Source organism: Thunnus albacares, chromosome 19, assembly GCF_914725855.1.
Source record: "Thunnus albacares chromosome 19, fThuAlb1.1, whole genome shotgun sequence".
NCBI lineage: Eukaryota > Metazoa > Chordata > Actinopteri > Scombriformes > Scombridae > Thunnus > Thunnus albacares.
In genome coordinates, this window is record NC_058124.1 from 12,971,662 (window position 1) to 12,993,408 (window position 21,747).

The window sequence follows — 21,747 nt, forward strand, 5'->3', positions numbered from 1 at the left end:
CAGGATCTCCTCTGGGCAAAGCAGACAACTTAAAATCGGGCCTTAATTGGTCTCCAAGGGGTACCAAGAGCTCCAGCTTCATTGTTTGCCGCTTTATTTTCAGTAATCAAATGTATACATCATCTTAACTATTAAATGAAATGATAGAAGATAGATTGACCCTTTTATCTAGTCATGTCTCTAACATTTGGCCCTTTTTCATGTATAATCATGGTACAACTTCAGAGGTGGGACAACCTGAGCTGAGGTCTACTCAAACAGAATGACTAGAAACTCCTGTGTAGATATGCAAAGCCTTTAAAAGACTCAAACATACCTATAATTAGCACATATATTGGAAGGATCTTAAAGATCCCCTCCAGACATGTTTGGAGACATTAAAGAAATAATGTTTGAGTAATAATTTGTTGAAACTACTTCCTTGAAAATTTCTAAAATTACATCTACTCCTTCTCCCTCTTTGGAAAATCTAAAATCAACGAGTATGCAAATATTATTAACATCAAAAGTTTAACTACTGGATGTAATATGTCTCCTACTTCACTATAGAGTCTATTCTCAGTGTTCAAGTTTCCACATCACACATGTGAGCTGCATGCTGGACCCTGATTGGCTCCAAAATAGTTATGATGTCACAACTCATACTTGCAGGCACAGATTTAAAACGAGCACAGAGAAACTTTCCCCTTTCAGCAGATGAATGTGAAAACAGCCTTCTAGTGTCAAACTCTACTCTTACATCATTCTGCACAGTGACGCTCAAACATTCAACCGAAGGAACAAGAAGAAAAACACATTTCTGGCTGAATAAATAAAGCACAGCACAGGGACTGGAGCTCATCATCTGGTGTCAAGTCAACTAAAATAAGATGTAACTGAAATGACTTCACATCTAAAAATATTCAATGATGAAAAACCTCAAACTCATGTCCCTTATCAGGCTTTTATTTTGGAGCTCAAAGCTCTACTTCCTGTTTTATTTTTGTTTTGAGGCTATTTTTTTAAAGATCGCCATCTGCTGGACAGGAGCTCTGACCCTCATAAAAGCTTTGCTCCCCTGTTTATTAATGATGCATGTGAAGATTAATACATCACGTAAATCAGTTTAAGTGAGGACAGATTACATTACATTGTCTTCTCTTCTGATGCTCTCGACCTTATTCTTCATTGTCCTTTCTGCAATTTGCATGAAAAGTACACAGAATAGGTACACTGTCTGACCACAAGATGGTAGTCTGCTAATACATCAAAAGGAATATTAAACGTATACATCTGCAAGCTATTTCTATCCTATCCAAGTGCAGTAATGACACACAAAAATCTCTCCATTATCTCTCTCACAGTTGGCTGAATAATTAGAATAGATGTTCTTTCAGGGTGAGTGTGGTTAGGCCTGTTTTTCCAGCATGCTCGAAAGTATTTCAGAAGGTTGTGACTGAAATAATCAGGTGATTGTAAAGGATGTAACATAATAACTTAATTCGGTAAGCAATGAAGAACACTAAAGTATTCATTAGTTCAGGTTTGATATTTAATTAATAAACTATCATGAAATCACTTCTGTAAGATAAGACAACAACTAAACCAATACATACAACAAAACATTTGATATGCAGACAAATTTGGTTTCAAAACTAAATACTAGATTTATAATCTACACCATTAATTCACAATATTGCACCCTTACTGACTCCTGTGTTTGTATGTAGGAAAGACAGAAATATAAGGTGTATGTGTGTCATTGTGACAGAAAGGTTAAATGTGCTGAGGGTGTCTTTTCAGTCCATTACATTATTTGAACAGTGTATGAATGTATGTGTGTGTGTGTGTGTGTGTGTGTGTGTGTGTGTGTGTGTGTGTGTGCAAGGTGCGTTAGAGAGATCGGTGTGTGAGGTTAGTTCTGATTGGTAGTGTTGCGTCGATCCAGTGGTTTGGGTTTTCAATCATGGAGGTCCACACTGCAACCTCCTCTTCTGTGGAGTCCATCCAGCTGACGGCCTCTCCGTAACTCAGACCTGCCGATGAAAAAAAACGCACATTCATGTTTATCTGCAACCCACATTCTGAGAAATGCTGCTGCATCTAATGAGGCCATAGAAACCATACCAACATTTACATGATTGCATGCTCATGTCTGAGCATACATTGTATTTCCTCATTTTATTCTTGCGTAAGACATAATTATTATCTATAATAAAAGGCTTTGTGTCAGTGTTCATGTTTTGTCAAATCATAGTCACAGCCAAGAGCAACAACAAACCAACCAACCAACCCAGGAACTCATAGAAGTATATGGAACATCTGTCTTCAAAAGAGTACAATTAATCAATTAGTTGATCAACAGAAGTAGTCAGCATCTATTTTAATAATCAATTCATCACTATAGTAATTTTTAAAACAAAGAATCTCCCAAATATTTGATGGTTGCAAGGTTCTCAAATGTGAGAATTTGCTGTTTTTTCTTGTTTTACATTATAGCAAACTGAATATCTTTGGGTTTTGGACTGTTGGTTGGACAAAATAAGACATTTGAGGACGTCACCTGGGATTTGTACACATACAATTAAGTTTGAATATCTTTATTGCACATGTTTAAATACAGTTACTGCACATGTTATCATGTTTAATTTCCACTATGTTTGATCATTCTGCATCTTACCATGTAACCTTTAACTGAGACAACTTTAGCTTGACTACATACTGAAGTACTGTCAATGTAACAGAAGAATTCATTGAACGTCTATCTTGGTCTTTGGGAATGTGAGCAGAAAATTTGCTAACTGTTAACTATTTAGAAAGGCCAAGGCTAAAATGGTGCGTCAGAGGGTAACAAGGCTGCCACAGTACTTTAGATGAGAACAAAACCAGATAAGGATGTTTACTGGAAGAAGCAGCCTTGACAAGAGGGAAGATTTCCAAGGTATAAAAGGTGTGAACAGTTTTTCATCTGTGTGAACATTACAAACTAACTTTGTGCTGCTCTGAGCATGAACAAAGTGTGACAATACTGTGAGAGGGTCTTGTTCCTCTTTGTCAGAGTAGAATAGCAAAATTTGCCACGAAAGGTTGTGGTAAATTGTAATGAGCATTTTTCACTATTTTTCATGTCTAACAGACCAAATGATTAATTGATTAATTTAGAAAGTAATGGCAGATTAATCAATAATGGGAAAAAAAAGTTATTTACAGTGCTAGTCTTCAACAGCAAACCCTCATCGAAGTCATTACTTCACATCACTCTACTGATATCATCTTCCTTCAGGAAACCCACAATGAGACAGAAACTGTTGCTCTGTCAGTGTTTAGATCATCAGCACTACACAGTCCAAACCAAATACACAAATAGCACTGTCAACGCTAACTACTTCACAACAACTAAATTAGCTTAAGTCGTAATTGTTTTTCACATTGCTCACATACTGAAAACATGTTACCTAGTGACACCCACATCACCCCATCCTGCTATTTACAGTATGTGACAGATATCAGCAGCCACAAGTCTGACAAAGGTAACATTGAGATGCTCTGTAGGAGCCCAGAAATGACCTCACTCTGATGACACGACCATCTGAAATGCTTGACATGCCAACGGGACAAAATTCAGTGAAGCAATGGACTGAAATATTGTTACCTTACCACTCCAAAACACCACTGTAGATGAAGCAGAGAACAGCTTTTATAGCACCATCAACAAAGCGGACTATAAAACTAAAATGACCGGGCAGTTGACCGCTTTAATGTCTCATATCTTGACGCAGAAGCTGAATTTTACCACCCTAACAGGAAATGCTGGAGCTTCATCCATCATCTTGCAAACCATTTGTCATATCAAGTCTCCAGTCACTTACTAATTTATAGTATAGAAAACACCCAAAGATCAACATATGAGTGAGGCATTTACAAAAGCAAACTGTCAACAACAGCCCTTCTGAGGTGCAGAAATGGAGAAATCTCTGTACTCTGCATCCCTCTAAAACAAATCATGAGTAGAGAAAAAAACTCCCTGTGTAGACCACAAGGACTGCAGCACAGGAGAATAAATACTGTCCCTGATCACCAGTACTGACAGCTGCTTTCAGAACAAAGTAAAGATACAGTAGAAGTGTTTTTTTGAAAATACATTTTTTGGCAATTTTTATGATTGTTAGCTAAAAGTAGCGAGATGCCAGGAAATGAGAGGAGAGAGAGCAGGAGAATGAGATGCAACAAAGCCAGACATGAACTGGGGATGTGAATCCCTGAGCCACCAGGGTGGCCATCTTCAGTGTTCTGACAATAGGGTTCCCACTTCACTAGGTGTTTAAAGCATAATCCACATCTTGACATAATTAAAAGTACCTAAAAGTCTGTTTTTATACTTTTTTTTGCCAACTGTTTCAGCTTCCTGAAAGCTTGTATATGTGCTACTTTAATCCATGTCTCCTATTCTTGAGAAAAGTTCAAAAGGAAGTGATGCATTTTCTGTTTATACAAGGAAAAAAACAGTTGCTCATCAGCAAAAACATCAAAAACAAGAATCTGCCACTTTAGGAAAGACTACAAGCTTTTGTTTCCAGCCTGAAACATGATACTAAAGAGTCAGGCTGAGCACGTGTTATTTATTATATGCAAATGCAATGCAATGCACTTTATGCAAACATAAATAAAACTGTCAAAATGTACTTGTCTCACCAGTTCCACAGCTAAGGCGAACCCCTCCTAATACGTGCATCTTTAACCCTTCGCGTTGCCAGACAGTTAGTTCAGCACAGGCCTCTCTCAGGTCGCTGGTGTGGAAGCCATCGTACACCATGGTGTGGTTGTAGGTGGGGCTGATGGAGCGCTTCACCACCCGCGTCTTCTGACCACTCTGTCGACTGGCATCTGGGAGTATGTAGCTTGAGGGGTGTAGAGTGTGATTATGAGCCAAACCAGGACTAATTTGTTCAAGATTGAGATTGTAATTCTGGTAATAGACTAAGATATTATGATCATAAATATGCGTGAAATGGAGAATCACGATAAATCACAAAATTAGACATAATGGACATCTACAGTTTTGCATATTTCTAGAAATTAAATTGTTTCCAGGACAGAAAATTGATCAAAAAATATGAGGCAAAGCTGGCACACCTTCTAACAAATGAGTCTATAGTGCCTCCTTTGTTGGATAGGAGACCTTGAGCTTCCCGAAGCCAGATGTGGAGCTCTCCTGTTAGAGGCAGACCACCACCTTACAGCATGCAGAAACACATACACACACACACACACACACACAGAACATATGAGACTCAAGTGATCGTGGTATTGAGGTAGGACATAATGTGCATCCATGATAAGTGTGCTCTGCTCACCCTCGAATCCCTCTGGGATGAACTTAATAGAGAGTATGACAATCCCACGATTGTTAATTGACTCTGGATTTAAATGAACCTGTAATGTGAAGATGAAGGGGGAGTAGAAAAAAAAGAAAAGATAAAAGAAAAGACACAGGAAGAAAAAGACAGGGGCAGAGAGGCAAAAGTGTGGAAGCAGGAGAAGATTAAGGTTACATAAAACCTTAGTTGAAATTCACAGCATGTCCTCATCTCCCTTCAGCTCTCCCAGACACAAGAGACACTCCTTCCTGTATTCTGTGTCTCTAAAACTGCTGCTACACAGAGACACAGATACTAAACAAACGTAAATGCAGGCATCTGGGAGTATTCAAATACAAATGCAAATTTATATGTCTACTTCAGTGTGTATTTCTTTCCATGCGAGTCATATCTGTCCCCACCCGTGGCTGCAGGTCCTGCCAGAGTGGCTGTGTGCAGGTCCAGTCCCAGAGGCCCAGAGCCACCTCCACCTCCCCCAGAAACACGTTCCTCCCCAGGGGCTCAGCGTGCCACACAGACAAGTTCAAGGTCCGGCTCCGCAGCTCACCGATACGCACCTTATACTGTAAGATGAGAAGGAGTCAGACAGTTAAAAGAGACTTGTTGAGATATACCATACAAACATTGTTGACTTTAAAGTTGGGAATTTATTAAAAGGGTATCTTCAAGATTGGAGAAATAACTGGAGACTGTGGGTCATGTGGCAGGACACGTGGAGGAGAGCTGAGGTCCACGTGGCAGATGGGGGATTTCTGTGAAGGCTGCCACTTTATGTAATATGTAAATGAGAGAGTTTCTCACTCGGAGTGTCTGATCATAGACTGGGTTTTGTGTCTTCTTCTTCACTGCAGTTTTCTTCTTGCTGTGACTCGACTTATCCGGCAAGAGATAGGTTTTAACGTATCTGTGAAACATGCACAAACACACACACGCAGATTATTTGACTGATTCTATATGTGGTAGTGTTGTCGTGGTATATGTATACACGCATTCTCTAAACACTTACGGGTCCGAGCGGTTCTTGCGTGCTATGGCGATGTCCTCGCAGCGATGCACTTTGACTTGCAGTTCCTCCTTCTGCGTGTCATAGACCAATGAGAACTGGATGCGGCCCCTCACCTCCACCACTCCGAAATCCCCCGAGCTGAATAGACTCATCATGCTTCCACTCAGCTACAACACACACGTAGAACAGAGATCAGCTCCTGCGTCATTGTCCTGAGCTGAGTCATCTTGCGTCGCTGGATGGTCAATTAATCAAATGTGCGTGTGTGCCTGCACGTATGCGTGCGTGCGTGCGTGTTTATGTGTGTGTGTGTGTGTGTACCGTGTAGCTAGAATGAAGGCTGCTGGCAGAGCTGCTGGTTCTCAGAGATGCTGGCTCTGTCAGGCTGCTGCTCAGAGAGTCAGTGTCCCCGTTGTGACCGTCAAAGTCTTCCTAAAAGCACACACACAATTCTCAGATACAGCATCATATTTAATCACAATTTCATTGATTTAGATATTTAAATAACTGAAATTTGGACTCAGTTTCAGGTAAAAGTCCATGGACAGGAGGTGGAATAGCAGCTATTCAAAGGGAGTGTTTACCAATCGTAAAGTTGTAGTTAATTATGAACGTGGGTGTGTGTTATAATCACCTCAGGTTCCTCTGAGTGGCCATTACTTCTCCTTTCGTACTCTACAGCAGAACAATGAGTTGTTAATAATAATAATGATGATGATGATGAGAGACAGCTGGCGAGGTACAGAGACAGTGAGAGAGAAACTTTCATACCTTTGGATGAGGAGGAACCACTTCTATGCTGCAGACTCTGGAATTGAAGATGATATTTATTGATATTTAGATGATTATTCAGGAAACTTTTTCAAGCATGGAAAAGAGAAACGAGCATGCGCACACAGACCTGTGCGACAGGAATTTTTGTTGCGGGTGTCGGTTTCAAACTTCCTTGACTCCTGAAAGCACAAATTGAAATTGGAAAATGCAGCTACACACAAATGTTACAACTAATGAGGTGATTTTTGCCTGACTAACCCTCCACTCTCCTCATCCTTGCTCTCCTTCAGTCTCTTCTCTGCCTCAGGAGATGTGTTGTTGTTGTGAGAGGTTTCCTTCGTCTCTCCATTGAACAGTCCAGTCAGAGACACATCTGTTACTATGGAAACAACCACAGAGCCATCACTGGGATATCCCTGTTACATAAAGGAAACAACCACACTGGTCAACAATATTGTCACTGCATTAACTGAAAATAACCTTTGCCCTTTGTCTTCCTGTGGCATATGGTGGCGTGGACGAGGTCGCAGCCAGACGTGCAGCTGCGATGGCGTTTGCTACGCTCCTCGCTGAACCATGCTCCCGTCAGAGAGCGCAGTCGCGTTGCGTCTGTCTCTGTCTGCTCGAGGATCCTGTAACGTTGACACAGGGCCAAGTTAAATAAGCAAACAATCAATCTCCTGTCTGCAAAAGTCAGCTGATGTCAAACAAGAGGGTTTTATAGTTTTTGCTGTCGCTGGTGTCCTGGAACTTACTGACACACAATGAGTTTAGTGTAAAGAAAACACACACTCTCAAAATTTCACTTGCCTGATATCTATATACAACAACAACAAGATGTCTCATACTCTTTTCTCTTTGATAAATCCTCCATCCTGATATTTTAAGTAGAGCTGAAACAATTAATCAGTTAAACAATTAACTGATCTACAGAATTTTTTTGCTAATTGATTAATCATTTAAGTCAATTATCAAACAAAGATGCCAAACTTCTCAAATGTGAGGATTTGCTGCTTTTCTGTTCTCTATATATCATTATAAATTAAATGTCCTTGACAAAATCTCTCTCTCCTCATTATAATGAAAGTAGTTGCAGATACAATCTAAGACCCAATCTAAAGATCAATCAAAACAAGCACCACAAACAGGGTGACTATTAGACTTCATTAACAAAATCAGTGTTTCTATGGGGCTTTCTGACCATGTGCTCAGCTATCAACAGCGTTTCCAGCTGTACATACAGTTGGCAGTAATAATTTCATAGTTGATTTAAAGCTCAGTGAATAGAGCAAAATAACTTGAGTGCTGATTAGCCAACATGCAACGAATAGCTGTAGTTGTTTGACTTCCCCGAGGTTTCAATCAACCAATGAGATCGCTCCTGCACTCATTAAAACTTTATTTATAAGAGGTTTTTTCTATCTTAAACTACAACATACAGATGAGTGATGAATTAAAGGAAAAACCCGCTTAATGAGTGGAGAAATATAACATAACAAATGTCGATGCATCTTTACACGTGTACTACAGGATACAGTTAAGGCATCAACATCCTGCCATGATCTCTGACTTAACTGTGACTGAAAGTCAATACAAATATATTCTGAGTCATCGCCTTTGTCCGATGCTGAAACATTTCTATCCTGAGTGACACGAGGAGTCACTGAGTGATTTGATGAGTATGAATGATGTGAGTCATTTGCTGTTTGCTGTGACCTTTACAGTCACCAGATCTAAACAGTGCTCTCCATCATCAAAACTCCAAATCAGGAAATATCAAATGTTGTTCATTACTCCAGTCGAGTTCAGGGATTTGCAGGATCAATGCCAAGGAGCACTGAAGCCATTCTGCCGGCTTGTAGTGGCCCAACACCTTACTGAGACATTTTATACTGGTTTTTCCTTTACTTTGCCACCTGTCTGTATGTTAGTGTTAATTACAGAGCAGAACTGTCACCTAAAGTGATAAATAGTCACCTCTGACCTTACACGTCCTTCATCACGTTGACGCAACTCCAAGTCACGCTGTAAGACCTGCAGGATGGCGGACTGCTCCTCTTCTGTCAGGTGGCTCAGGTCAAGAGAGTCAACCCGCTCCCCCTCCATCCCTGAGTGAGAAGTGAAATCACAACCCCTACATGAATATGTGGTGACTGTTAATCACTAATTACACTGTGTCCTGCTGGTAACGCTTAATGTCGTACCAGCGTATAAAATAAACATGCATTATGTTGCTGTGTCATTATGAGTAGCACTGAAACCTAAACAATGTCTAGCGTATGACTGGTATAGTTTCAGCAACTTGGAGGTTTAGCTTTTTAAAATTTTGTATCACATGTCAATAGCTGTTAGTAGTTCTCCCACCAAAGAGTTTTCATTTGAATATTTTTTAGGCCTGAAGAGGTAAAAGTATCCAGCTTTTCACATGAAATAAGCACACATTAAATAAATGTTTTAAAAAAAATACATTAGTTTGTGTGGCAGAAGTATCTTTTGTCTTCTTTCCTATCCTGTAAATCACCTCGACACCCCTCATATCTATCTTTTGACCCCTTTGGAGAGCTTCCCCAGTTTGGGAAACACTGTGCTCAGTACACTTTGAAATCCTGTATCCTCCAGTTGATCTGGTACCTCAGTGGGAGAGGACACATGCTGTGTCAGGTAAGCTATTCCTGTCTGCTTCAATGACTTTCATCCCTTCCTGTTTCAAATCCTCTCTGCTGTAGGGCTGCAACTTAACATCATTTTCAATATCAATGTTCTGTCCAAATAACAGTCTAAAACCTAAAAATATTCATATCATATATGAAAAAGAAAAGCATTAAATCATGTCCCCCTCCACTCAAATATGTTTTTCTTCTTGTTCTTACAGTTGGATTTTTGAACTTCACTGTGCAGAATAATTTACGTGCAGAGTTTGACACTAGAAGGTTGTTTTCACTTTCATCTGCTGAAAGTGGAAAGTTTCTCTGTGCTCATTGAAAATCTAGTTTTAAGGGGGTGAGCCTACAAGCAAGATTTGAGACATCACAAATAGTTTGGAAGCCAATTCTGGTCCAATATTCAACTTACACAAGTGTGATGTGGAAACTTGAAGTCTCCAGTGCACAAACACTGATAATGGACTTTACAGTGAAGCAGGAGACATCTTGTGTCCAGCTGTTAAACTTCTGAAATGAAAAATATTTACATATTTATTGATTCTGGAATATTTAACGAGAGTAGATGCAATTTTAATGATTTTAACAAGATAATTTAACTTTTTTGTGGAAAAAAACATATCAGACACAAATTATTATTCAAAGTAGAGTGTTTCATATATTTTCTGTGGATCGACTCATCATTGCAGCTCTACTCATCTATCAACTGTCTAATAAAACAACAAAAATGCAAATAAATGTTCATTTATCACTTGTTCTGTTACTGTGGCGTGTTTTTAAAAAAGAGAAGAAAGCACACACGCGTATGGAACAAACTAACCTGCAGTAATATATTAATTTCTTTGCGTGAGTGTGTGTCCACATCCTTGAGGCTTGTTACCGCTGAATAATTAACGCATGCGCAAAGAGGTTCTACTGTAAAAGTTTGTCAAACAGGATACAGTGCAACCAGACACTGCAACTTTCACAATCTGACACTTAAAGCCAACCACAAAATGTAATAGTATGTATGTAATACATGACATAAGATATATTACAGTTCTTTGCGTAATCGTTTTTGTAATGATTTTGGCTGTGATGCGCTCATCTGCAGTTTACTGTACCTTTAACACAAGGTGAGACGATTTTAAAGGTTTAATGTTACATTCATAACATAACTGTTGAAGTAGTCAGGTCATTATTAACTACATGAAGTTTCCCTTTAGGAAAGATAGGCCCGTGCGGCACTTTCCTCATCATGAACACCGCGAGAGAGAGGACACCTGTCGCCACTTTTTACCTCCTGGACCAAAGGTTAGACAACCAACCTCGCATTCATTTAAAAACACACACAGAGAAAAGCATTTAAAGAAAAGTCAAACCAAAACTGTTACCTTACTTGACAGCTTCCGGCAGTTGCATCTGTGAAAAGTTTGGAAAAAAGTAGTCCAGAGTGCGGTGTGTGTGTGTGTGTGTGTGTGTGTGTATGCGTGTATGTGTGTGTGTCGTGGTCTGTGTGTTGAGTAAACGGTGTGAACACGCCCTGCGAAGTCAGTCCGCACAGAGGCTGCACTCAGCTGTGAGCAGAGCATGAGGCGGAACAAACAGAAAACACAGAGAGGGAGAGTGGCTGTGTGTGTGTGTGTGTGTGTGTGTGTGTGTGTGTGTTGGAGCTTCAGATTGATACGGTGTGTTTGCTTGACTGTGTGATATGACTCACACCCACACACACACACACGGATGTTTTACCAAATGGCAGGGTGGAGATGGGATGTAACTTTATTGTCACTGTCCACACCTGCTAAATACACACACTCGGCTACGCGCGCGCGCGCGCGCACACACACACACACACACACACACACACACACACACACATACATTATACATATACAAACATTGATCTATGCTTGTTTTAAAGCAGAAGAGAGAATAGCCAGCAGCACATGAGGCCGGCCTCAACTTCGGTGTCGATGATGTGTGGGTGTGTGCTGGACTTCCCTTTCTCTTTGGAAATGTGTTTGTGTGTGAAGGGGGAGGGTGGAAAAAGACCTGTATTCAGTCCTGTCCTTTGTCAACAGACTTGGACGACAGCCATAGTCTACCCAGTTGGGAAACTTTTTTGTGTGGGCCTATTCAAGCCTTTAGGTTCTGGCTCAGACAGCGACTGGTGCATCCAACCAGCCACCCTGCTGCTCCCCTAAAGGCCTCCATCTGCGCTCCATTCTTGCTGCATGCTGGGATCTTTACTGGGTGGTATATAGGGTACTTAAAGATTAATAGGCGATTCTTATCTGCAGATTCCCAGAATGCGTCGCTGGTCGCACCCACATTATTGTCGAATCAGTTCTCTCACTCTACTGGCATGAGCAAATACACAACACATACTGCACAATCTCTTTCTGTGATAAGCTGTACTCCGCATACTCAAGAAAGCAGACACGTGACATTCAGAGTTACAGGTATTTATCAGTAGTTTGCACAGGCTGGCAGGCTTCTACATATTATTTTAATGGCATCACAAAAAAATCCAAACGGCTCAATCATCATAATATTTACCAGCATCCTCTGCATTAGCATGAATAAACAGGATTACTTCTCTTTGAGCTGTTATTAAAGGGTGAAGGTTATATATTTAATATAAATGTGAGCAGTCAAAACTGAAAATATCCTCTGTGAAACTGAATTTATATATATATAAAAAAGATTATATGCTATACTGGTAGTTTTTCATGAAGTTTAAAGGTCCTGAAAGTTGGGTCTGGGGAGCTCCAGGAGGCTCAGCTAAATTATTTCACTCACTACAAGTTAATATATGAAATAATTATATTAGATGCATAAATATTTTAATTTGTTTCAATAAAACACTAGAAAGTTATGCAACTCCACAATAAAATACAGAAGTCATCTTACATGATGGCCAAAATCTGGTGAAATGGAGGTCAAAGGTCTCATTTTGATCTATTTCAGGGTTTTTGAAAAAAGTTCAAATGCTTGTCATGACCTTGTCTGACCTGCTGTCTACATGGGATTGTATCATTCTTTCCCATGACTGCGCTGCACTGTATTTGAAGACATTTCATATCCACACAGCTAGTTGTGTTGTTACTAGGAGGCAAATCACTCAATTGGTAAGTTAAGTAAAGATTAGGAGTTCACAAAAATCAATTGCTGAACATGTTAAATAAATCTCTTTGGTGTGAATCTCTTTTGTCAGTAAAACTGTCTCTGATGTGTTTAAAATACCATATGAACACAATGAACACATACACAGACACTCATTAAACGATGCAGTATTCTGAGAAAAATGTCCTCTTATAAACACACCCATCCCCCAGGGGTACACATGGGGAAAAAACCAAAAATGAAAAAAAAAAAAAAAAAAAAAAAGTCAAATCTTATCGTCACTACTGGATGAGTCACTGCTCTGCTGTCCTCCACCCTCATCCATTTGCCCTTCATACATCTTGTCTTCATTGTGGCTGCTCTCTGTGTAAAGACAGAGACAAATTTTGGTACGGACAGATGGGGTTTGTGATCAGAATCCAAATACAATCTGGAGGGATGTTGGAAGTGAGTCTCTTTCTATGTGGGGCGCTGTTGATCACACTTACTGCCACCAGATGTTGCTGTTGTACCAACCTCTTAACACAGCGATACCCAGACACGTTTACATGCACACACTTAAACTGATACAGTCACGCTACATTCTCTCTGTTCTCTGACACCTACGTGCACAAACTCACATGGGGTCATAGCTGCTCTGCTCTTTGGATTTGAGGAAGCGCATGGCGAAGAAGCCGCCAGCCTGCAGGCACAGCACAAGTATGATGCCTCCGATGAAGCTTGACATGTCAAACTTGGCCTGGGAGAACTCGGAGGTCGATTTTGGGTTGCTGCCATCACCTGGAGGGAGAGGAGCAGAGTTTCAAGGGTTTACAGTGAAATGGCATATAAGCAGGGCGAGGAGGAGGGGAAAGAAGAGAGGGTTATTTTTTTCTTTACTGTGTGACAGCAGAGAGAAATGCACTGACACCTACATGACTGAGTGGTTTAGGGGAATGTTTTACTCAGCTCTTATGGGAATAATAAATGTCTGACGCAAGAGAGGGAAGAGGTTGGGAGGGGGGATGCTGGAGTAGAGCCAATACATTTTACCTGAGTCACCTTCACCTCCTCCTTCAGCAACAGTCTCTACAACTGGAGAAATAAAACATGTATAAGAGATAAGAGATGCTGAAGGTGCAGAGAAATAGTTTGTTATTTATTGTGTGTTGTTATTTGTTGCTACCTGTGCACAGTTCAGACACTCTGGTCCAGCTACAGTTCATCGCGTTGTCTGCCGAGTTGCCCTCGTCATTCATACACATGCCTGTATCATTACCTGAGACAGAAAGAACAAGCATTGTAGTGTGTGTGTGTGTGTGTGTGTGTGTGTTTGTATGTGTATCATGTCTGTGTTCCTGGCATACTAAATAATTCAGTCATCTTCTACAAACCAGGGAAGCTTATGTTACAGCAGCTGTGATGATTGAATTACTATCAGAGGTCAGGTGTGTGTGTGAGTGAGTGTGTGCGCGTGTCACCATCTGGACAAAGCCTCCAGACGCAGCCCGTCAGGTTGAGCATGGAGTCTCCAACACACAGGTCACATGACTCGGCTTGAGAACAATCTGTAGGAGGGACACAACTGGCAGTCAATTAGAAGTGTCACTCATACTAGTTGACTGACCGACAAACAATTATCTTCCCACAGAACACGTTGCCAGCTTAATTATTGTAAGACGTCACATTAGTTTGGACAGAATGACGTAAGTAGGCAAAAGAAAGGAGGAAATGCCAAAGAAAAGAATCTCATTCACCTCTCACAGTTTGTCAGTTTATAAGAAATGCTGGAGAAGAAGCCGTCTTCACAGTAAATAGAAGGAGAGGTATTATCAAGAAAAGCTCTTGAAGGAGATCAAATCAGGTTCTGATGAAGACAAGGAGTCAAGGAAAGGAGACATTAGAGGCTAAGTGTAGGATAACATCCCAACAGCTTACTGTTGGAAAGACATAAACACATTTAAGACATGTGGATCTTACCTGACTGTGAGTACACAGAGGGCACCACTGCGACAAGCAGCAGTGTGGCGCAGAGGACCTTCAAAACCAACCGCTGCATCCTGACAGCCACAGAACACCTGCTGCTGACAGCTCTGACTGAGCACCGAACGTCGAGCAGACTTTGTATTAGCACAAAAAGGTTTTAAATTTAAATATTTTCAGGAAGTTCCTTAAAAGTGTATCCAAAAGTCGCAACGAGAGAGAGATATGGTTCCTTGCTAGGACAGAGAAAGAGAGAAAGACAGGAGATGCAGAGACCTGTGTAACATGAGCAACACCCAAACTTGGTTCCCAGGCAACCAGCCGACCCACCTCAGTCCTCCTGAAATACACACCGGTTTGGACGGGCTGACACCTGCTTACTTCAGCAGGCAATGCACACACACACACACACACACACACACACACACACCTGCATTCACACATACATCTTTACAAACACCATAAACAATAGTGGGACAAAGAGGAATACCAATTACACAGGGTCTTAAATTAACTGAGAAATCATTTTAGTATCTACACTAAAAATAACTTTTGTAGCCTTGAGGTGTATTACCATAAAATATATTTCTGTAACACAAAATTATGTTTTTTTAATGACTTTTCTTTTTTTCCCTTGTTAAATCATGCCCCTAAAAATCAGTCAAATTAAGCATTTTGAGAAGGAAAAATCACTCTTTAGCCAAACTGATCACAACTCATTTCCTCACTAAGGCCATAACCTCTGACAAGGGGTCTCTAGTAAACAATAAAATAAAATACAAAGGTTGGCCATCACCAGAAATAAACTAGAACCAGCAGGAACCGATTTCACTGTTTTTCCTGTGAAGGTTCAAGCCACATTGTCTTCCTAAAGACAGATTTTAACTGGAGAAAGATTACTCATTGTAATCAAGGATGTGTCTGATACAGTAGTTATTAATATGTGTTTTATGGACAGCTCTTCACACTGTAGACGTAAATGCTTTTAAAATATATAGTGACGTTGGTGTGGGATGAAGAAGTGGTCAGAAATCATGTGACTATGTACAGTAGACAGCCTGTACGTCAATAGTCTATTATCACCTCAAATGTGTCACTGACAGCGATGAAGTGCTGCACGCCCAGTCAACTGTCACACCTGTCAAACACAGTTGATTTGCCAGTGATAAACAACTCAGACAAGGTTTTTTAATATGATGTCCAAATTGAGGTACAAAATAACAGCAATGCTTTCACTGGCTGTTAAGAGGTGAGAAGTGAGGTGAAATCTGTCCAAAGTTACATAATCAAAGCTGCATCAGATCAGAAATCAATGACGTATTTGAGGCACATTTTTCACATTCACAACTACATTAAGACATAATCTGGACATGTAGTGCAAGAAAAAACTGCAAGTACTGGTTGGATAGAAGTTGTGGAAATAGAGGGGGCTCAGGATGCTCTACTGAGAGAAGGGTCTGTAATTCCTAGATGTGTTCCTGTACACAAACATGCAAATGCACCAGCACAAAAAGTACAAGTGCTCTGACCCTCAACGTGTGGCTTTGTAATGCAAATGCTATGAGTCATAGCCCGGGTCTAGCCCTCAAAATCAGCTGCATTGAGTCCAGTATCACGACACACGTTCAAGCTTTATGCAATGAATTCTACCACCTCCTCCTCCTCCTCCTTCACTCACACAGACGTTGCTCATGAACTCCCACATCTCATATGCTCTCTCACACATTGTATAGGTGGATCACACACACACACACACACACACACACACACACACACACACACACACACACACACAAGGGGATATTCTGCAGTCCTGTCGAACACGATCTCCTCCTCCACTGATGCTCCCACTGCTGGCAAAAATGGTTACACCAGCCACAAAACATGGATAATGCTGCAATTTACAGTCTAGGGCGTCAAGACGGCTTATTAGTACAAATACACATATTCTATAAGAGGGCAAAGACATAGAAACCATCACAATGTATAGAACTGTATGTATAGAAGAGGAAAATCACCAGGCTATTCCACAAATAATATCACTTACTGATGTTTTAATGACCTCATCGCAGACAAATGGGAAAATGCAGACCAGAAAGTGGGATTTTGCATAAATTAGGAGATGCCCGCTAATAGAGGCGACATTTTGAAGGTGACAAATGTTGCACTTTAGATTTTCTCTCAGTGACGTAGGAGGAGCTTATCGGCAGGAAGCGTGTCCTAATATGGCTCGGGGAAGGATGAGATGCCCCCAGTTTAGCGCATTGAAATGCGTGACCACGTAGACAGTACAAGCCATCCTGCAGCACCCACGCTCACTATCAAACCGGGGAAGCCACGGATTCCCTACTGCTGGTGTTATTACTGTAGGAGGCAGGGGTCTGCGTTTCTGTGAAAAGATGCTCGAGAGAGAAATCAATGAATTAGATAATAGCCATTTCATCCGTCATTTTGCGCACCACCCACATCAGCACACACATCTTTATGTGCATGACACAGTCTTAAGCTTTCTTAATGATTTTGAGTTAAAGGCACACTTATAACTTTTTCCCCCCCGTGCATATACACTATTAAACTCCCAGTATCACAGAAATAATATACAAATAATGATAATAATAAATGGAATGGGGGACAATGCCATATTTTTAAGCAGCCATATTTTTAAGTTACAGATTTGTGTTGCTCTGCAGGACATCTCCCCATGAGTCATCGCGCTGCGTTTCAGCACCGTGGACAGCTCCAGCCCAGATGTCTGTCCCCACAGCTCGAGACTTTGGAGATCTGCCCAACATCAAACAATATCCTCTCATTCAAGAAGGCCCCTGGGTCTTATTGAGAAAATGTCTGAGTCTGTGTTGGAAATGGATGGTGGGGGTCATTATTTACAAGAAATGAGAGCAAGAGTGAACCGCAGTGGGAGGGGCCACAGAGATGCCGCATTTTTCTGAATGAAATTACTCCATCCCCTCCCTATACTCTCCCGCATCCGCAACGTCGGCACCTCATTGGTCGAACCTCCCAGCCGCTGACGTCAGGCTGGCTCTCTTGTGGCTGAGTCCGCGCGCAAGAGCATCCATTCAGCCTCCGATAATCGCTCCGAAGAGATTGAAGAAGAGGAGATGCGAGGCGATGCCAAGTGAGCGTTTAACGCAACTTTCATGAAGAGAGGAGCGCGGAGCGGTGAGATACACAGGGACTGTCCTCCTTATTTAAACTGGCACAGTGCATCACATCACGGACAGGCATCACCGCATCTCCATCATTTGAGCTTAAAAGAGAAGAGATCTGTTCTATTAAAGTCTTGCAAAGGAGTCAAAGGATCGTGCTAATAAGGTAAGATGAATAACTCAATGTATGCATGTATATACTGTGCGGTGCGCGCGTGTCCGTGTGTGTGTGTGCGTGCGTGCGTTGGGGACATCCTCTGTGGTGCAATGAACCTGCAATTGTATTATACAGCAGGGTCCTCCGCACCAGGAGGTGGGATATACCTCCTCCTCAGTCTGAGACAGGAGAGGGAGGAGAACGAGTCCGCCAGTATGAGCTGAACAAAATCTTAAAAGATGATTGATGAATTTCCTTTCAGTGGGCTGAAACAGTGGGACATTTTGATATGTACTCAAGAACAAGCTGATAACATACCAGGCAGCACAAGTCTCTTAACTAGTCGAATTACTCAGAAAGCCAAAGTGAAGCATAATTAACAGTAGAAGCTTTTTATCTTTCATGATAAGCAGCACTGAGTGGTACATGTAGTCTGTCTGAGGTTTAAAATGTGGTGTCCCTCTTGATGAACATCATGTTTGGACAGCAACGGGAGGGAAACCTCAGACTGCAGCTCGCACAATAAATCTGAAAGTGATTCATTCTTAAACCACACAACATCCCAATAAATTATTTTTAAGATGTTTGGAAAGTGATGAAATATGTGGATGGAGGATAAAGCCAAGAGCAAACAGTGAAGTGCTTAAGACTGAGCTTTATTAATGATAGCCTGATAATAATAATAATGATACTACATTTAAAATGATAATGATACAGGGATGTTTTCGTTACTCTATCTATCTGTTACATAGCCTACATATTAATTAAATTTGATTTGCATGAGTTCTGGTAAGATTTAAGACTGTGACGTCACTGACATTTCAGGAGCCAGTATGATTACAGAACAGGTTCATTTCTGGAAAAAATGAAAATGAAACAGTCAGAATGTATGGGCAAAAAAATTGATTATCTGACTGGCACAATTTCAAAATGAGTCATTTTTAAAATGCATTTTCCAGCCTGACCACACAGAGTAAATTAACTGTTTGTTATGTAATTGCATTTACATTTTTTACTGCAAGGTATATATGTTTTTCATTAAAGTTCATCTAGGGACAAGATAAACTTGGACTGTAAATTAGCTCAGGCTGTAAAAAAAAAAGATCTGTGGCTTATTAGTCAATTCAGTGCTTACATATCTGCCCCAATACTTATTAATTTACTAAATAACTAAATACATTGTTTTAAACACTTTGGAAGAATAAGAAACAATACAGATGACTGAGGCAAGAGAGTGAGGTACATGACAATCACTAATGCCACTCAATGCACTCATAGTGATAATCTATTTTTATATCAACTGCATTAAGATCTAAAGTACGTTATCCCATTAAGTGCTCTTCTGCTCTGCCTGATGCCTGCAGCAGCTCCACAGTCTGAAACCACAGCTTCTGGTCAACAGAGGCTGTTAAATGGACAGATGGGGACGCACTAATGACCCATCAGAGCTAATGTCAACATGTTTTCTTCTCTTTTCTCTCTCTCTTAGGTTGTGTCTGTGTGATCGCTGACCAGCCATGATCCTGAACACCTCTGACCTGGGCTGGGATGAGTCTTCTGGTATGGACCCCTTCTTCCCTCTGGACCAGGTGGATAACTCCTCTCCATATGAAGTCCCGCCCCTCACAGTGTGGGGCGTGGCCCTGTGTGTTTCAGGAACTCTCATCGCCACTGAAAATGCAATAGTTGTCACCACCATCTTGGCCACCCCTTCTCTGCGCGCCCCTGTTTTCCTGCTGCTCGCCAGCCTCGGATTGGCAGATCTCCTGGCAGGCGTGGCTTTGATCTTGCACTTCCTCTTCCTGTTCTGCGTGGAGCCCAGTGATTGGTCGGAATTAGTGACCTCAGGACTGCTAGTGACATCACTGACTGCCTCCCTCTGTAGCCTGATGGGTGTTGCCTTGGACCGATACCTGTCCTTAAGCCATGCCCTCACCTATGGCTCCGGCCAATCCCGTCGCCGCGCCGCTGTCCTCCTGCTGCTGGTCTGGGTGGGTGCATGTGTCATCGGGGCAGGACCAGTAATGGGATGGCACTGTCTAGACAAGCCAAATTCCTGTTCTGTAGCACGACCTCTGACTCGGACATACCTATCACTGCTGTGTGGTGGCTTCCTGGTGATTGTCATGGTGACCTTGCAATTGTATGCCGGGATCTGTCGTGTGGCAAGGCGGCACGCCCACGCCATTGCTACCCAGAGGCACTTCCTTCCCTCTAACCAATCATATGCAAGCAAACACAGCAGTGGGAGGGGCTTCTCTCGGTTGATCCTGGTTCTCAGTGTGTTTGTGGGCTGCTGGATGCCTTTCTCCCTCTGGGGGCTGCTGGGTGATGCATCCAGCCCTCCTCTGTACACCTACGCCACCTTGGTGCCGGCGGCGGGCAGCTCCCTGCTGAACCCCATACTCTACAGTCTGAGAAACAAAGACATTCGCAAGGTTTTGCTCCAGGCCTGCTGCCCTCACAGATGCGCACACAACGCACACATACACTACCCTGTTGACGTGTAGACTGCCAAACTTCGCCAATCTATGCCAGACATATCAGTTTGTATGCCAAGATACACACACAGCTGTATTGACTGTCATCCAAATCAAGAACATGAAGTCTCACATACGCCCACACACACATGAGCAGCACTTCCCTGAGAGACGAGGGCCCTTCTACAAATCAGAATGTACTGAACTGTTCTGGCTGGCAGCCATCTTGGAACAGCTCTGCTGTCGTCACAAAGACTAAATGTACTGTTTTGTGTATACTTTGTGCCTCATCCTGAGTCAATTGTAGCTCCACTGGATCCCCCAGAATGAAACAATCACAGAGACGCTATATATGTACCCACTCATCAAAAGTGGATTTAATGACGACCGGCACTTTAAGACAAGAGGAAGGAATGGGTTTTTAATTGTAAGCCAATCACAGTGTAATGACATACAGTACCAGTCAAAAGTTTGGACACACTTTCACATTGAAGTGAATGGGAAGGTGCATGCAAGTTTTGACTGGTACTGTATTTGATCCAAAGCCCAATTTTATTTACTTGAATGTCTAGAATACACAATGTTCTCGATCTTTGAGATTCTATTTTGCACTTGAAAGGTACTGACCATATGTTCGTGTTGCACAACCTTTTTGAAATGAATGAATATTTTATACCGATGAATAATAAATATGATTTTTTCTACCAGGCGATGTCAGCACTCTTCTCTTCACTGCTGCTGAGGCTTTTAGTGTCTCTTTCTCTCTCTCTCTCTTTAACTCAATTAGACACAGCCTGGTGCTTTCTATTCCTGTATCCTAAATTATTAGGTGGTTAAAGCAAACTTCAACGTCATTATCATCACTCTGTACCTGCTGCATCCTTTTAAAATCTACAAAGAAGCAGCTTTGGTATGAGTATAGAGTGATTATACAAGAGGTTTTTCTCTCCTCCTACTCATTTTCTGAACTTTTATCTGGTTCAATTCATTTTCACACACCCTACACAGTCAGCACTGGTGCACTGGTACTGTGAAAAAAGGTGTCCACTGCTGACTTAAAAAGGATGAGTCATGGATAA

The 21,747-nt window shown here is 41.5% G+C and overlaps 3 protein-coding genes across 5 annotated transcripts; 1 reads left to right on the plus strand and 2 right to left on the minus strand.

The window, feature by feature from the left end:
- Nucleotides 1-942: 942 nt before the first annotated feature.
- sytl1 (synaptotagmin-like 1) lies at nt 943-11,378 on the minus strand. 3 transcript variants are annotated; one of them, XM_044335545.1, is made up of 15 exons: nt 11,176-11,378; nt 9,122-9,245; nt 7,618-7,769; nt 7,396-7,516; nt 7,265-7,316; nt 7,135-7,171; nt 6,998-7,038; nt 6,685-6,795; nt 6,364-6,530; nt 6,159-6,261; nt 5,759-5,920; nt 5,334-5,412; nt 5,113-5,212; nt 4,672-4,877; nt 943-2,015 (listed from the first exon to the last, which is right to left on the minus strand). In XM_044335545.1, exons 1-15 carry the CDS (start codon nt 11,366-11,368, stop codon nt 1,873-1,875), a joined length of 1,791 nt encoding a protein of 596 aa, XP_044191480.1. In that variant the 5' UTR covers nt 11,369-11,378; the 3' UTR covers nt 943-1,872. The 3 variants fall into 3 exon arrangements, with proteins under 3 accessions (XP_044191480.1, XP_044191481.1, XP_044191482.1); XM_044335546.1 differs by having other exon boundaries at nt 11,171-11,378; XM_044335547.1 differs by lacking the exon at nt 11,176-11,378 and adding an exon at nt 10,210-10,252.
- Nucleotides 11,379-12,260: 882 nt separating this feature from the next.
- Nucleotides 12,261-15,214, minus strand: cd164l2 (CD164 sialomucin-like 2). Its single transcript, XM_044335548.1, has 6 exons — nt 14,862-15,214; nt 14,363-14,449; nt 14,068-14,160; nt 13,935-13,976; nt 13,523-13,682; nt 12,261-13,265 (listed from the first exon to the last, which is right to left on the minus strand). Exons 1-6 carry the CDS (start codon nt 14,938-14,940, stop codon nt 13,250-13,252), a joined length of 477 nt encoding a protein of 158 aa, XP_044191483.1. The 5' UTR covers nt 14,941-15,214; the 3' UTR covers nt 12,261-13,249.
- A 2,700-nt stretch (nt 15,215-17,914) lies between these two features.
- gpr186 (G protein-coupled receptor 186) lies at nt 17,915-21,375 on the plus strand. Its single transcript, XM_044335550.1, has 2 exons — nt 17,915-18,197; nt 19,678-21,375. The coding sequence occupies exon 2, from the start codon at nt 19,706-19,708 to the stop codon at nt 20,696-20,698; it is 993 nt and encodes a 330-aa protein (XP_044191485.1). The 5' UTR covers nt 17,915-18,197; nt 19,678-19,705; the 3' UTR covers nt 20,699-21,375.
- Nucleotides 21,376-21,747: the final 372 nt, after the last annotated feature.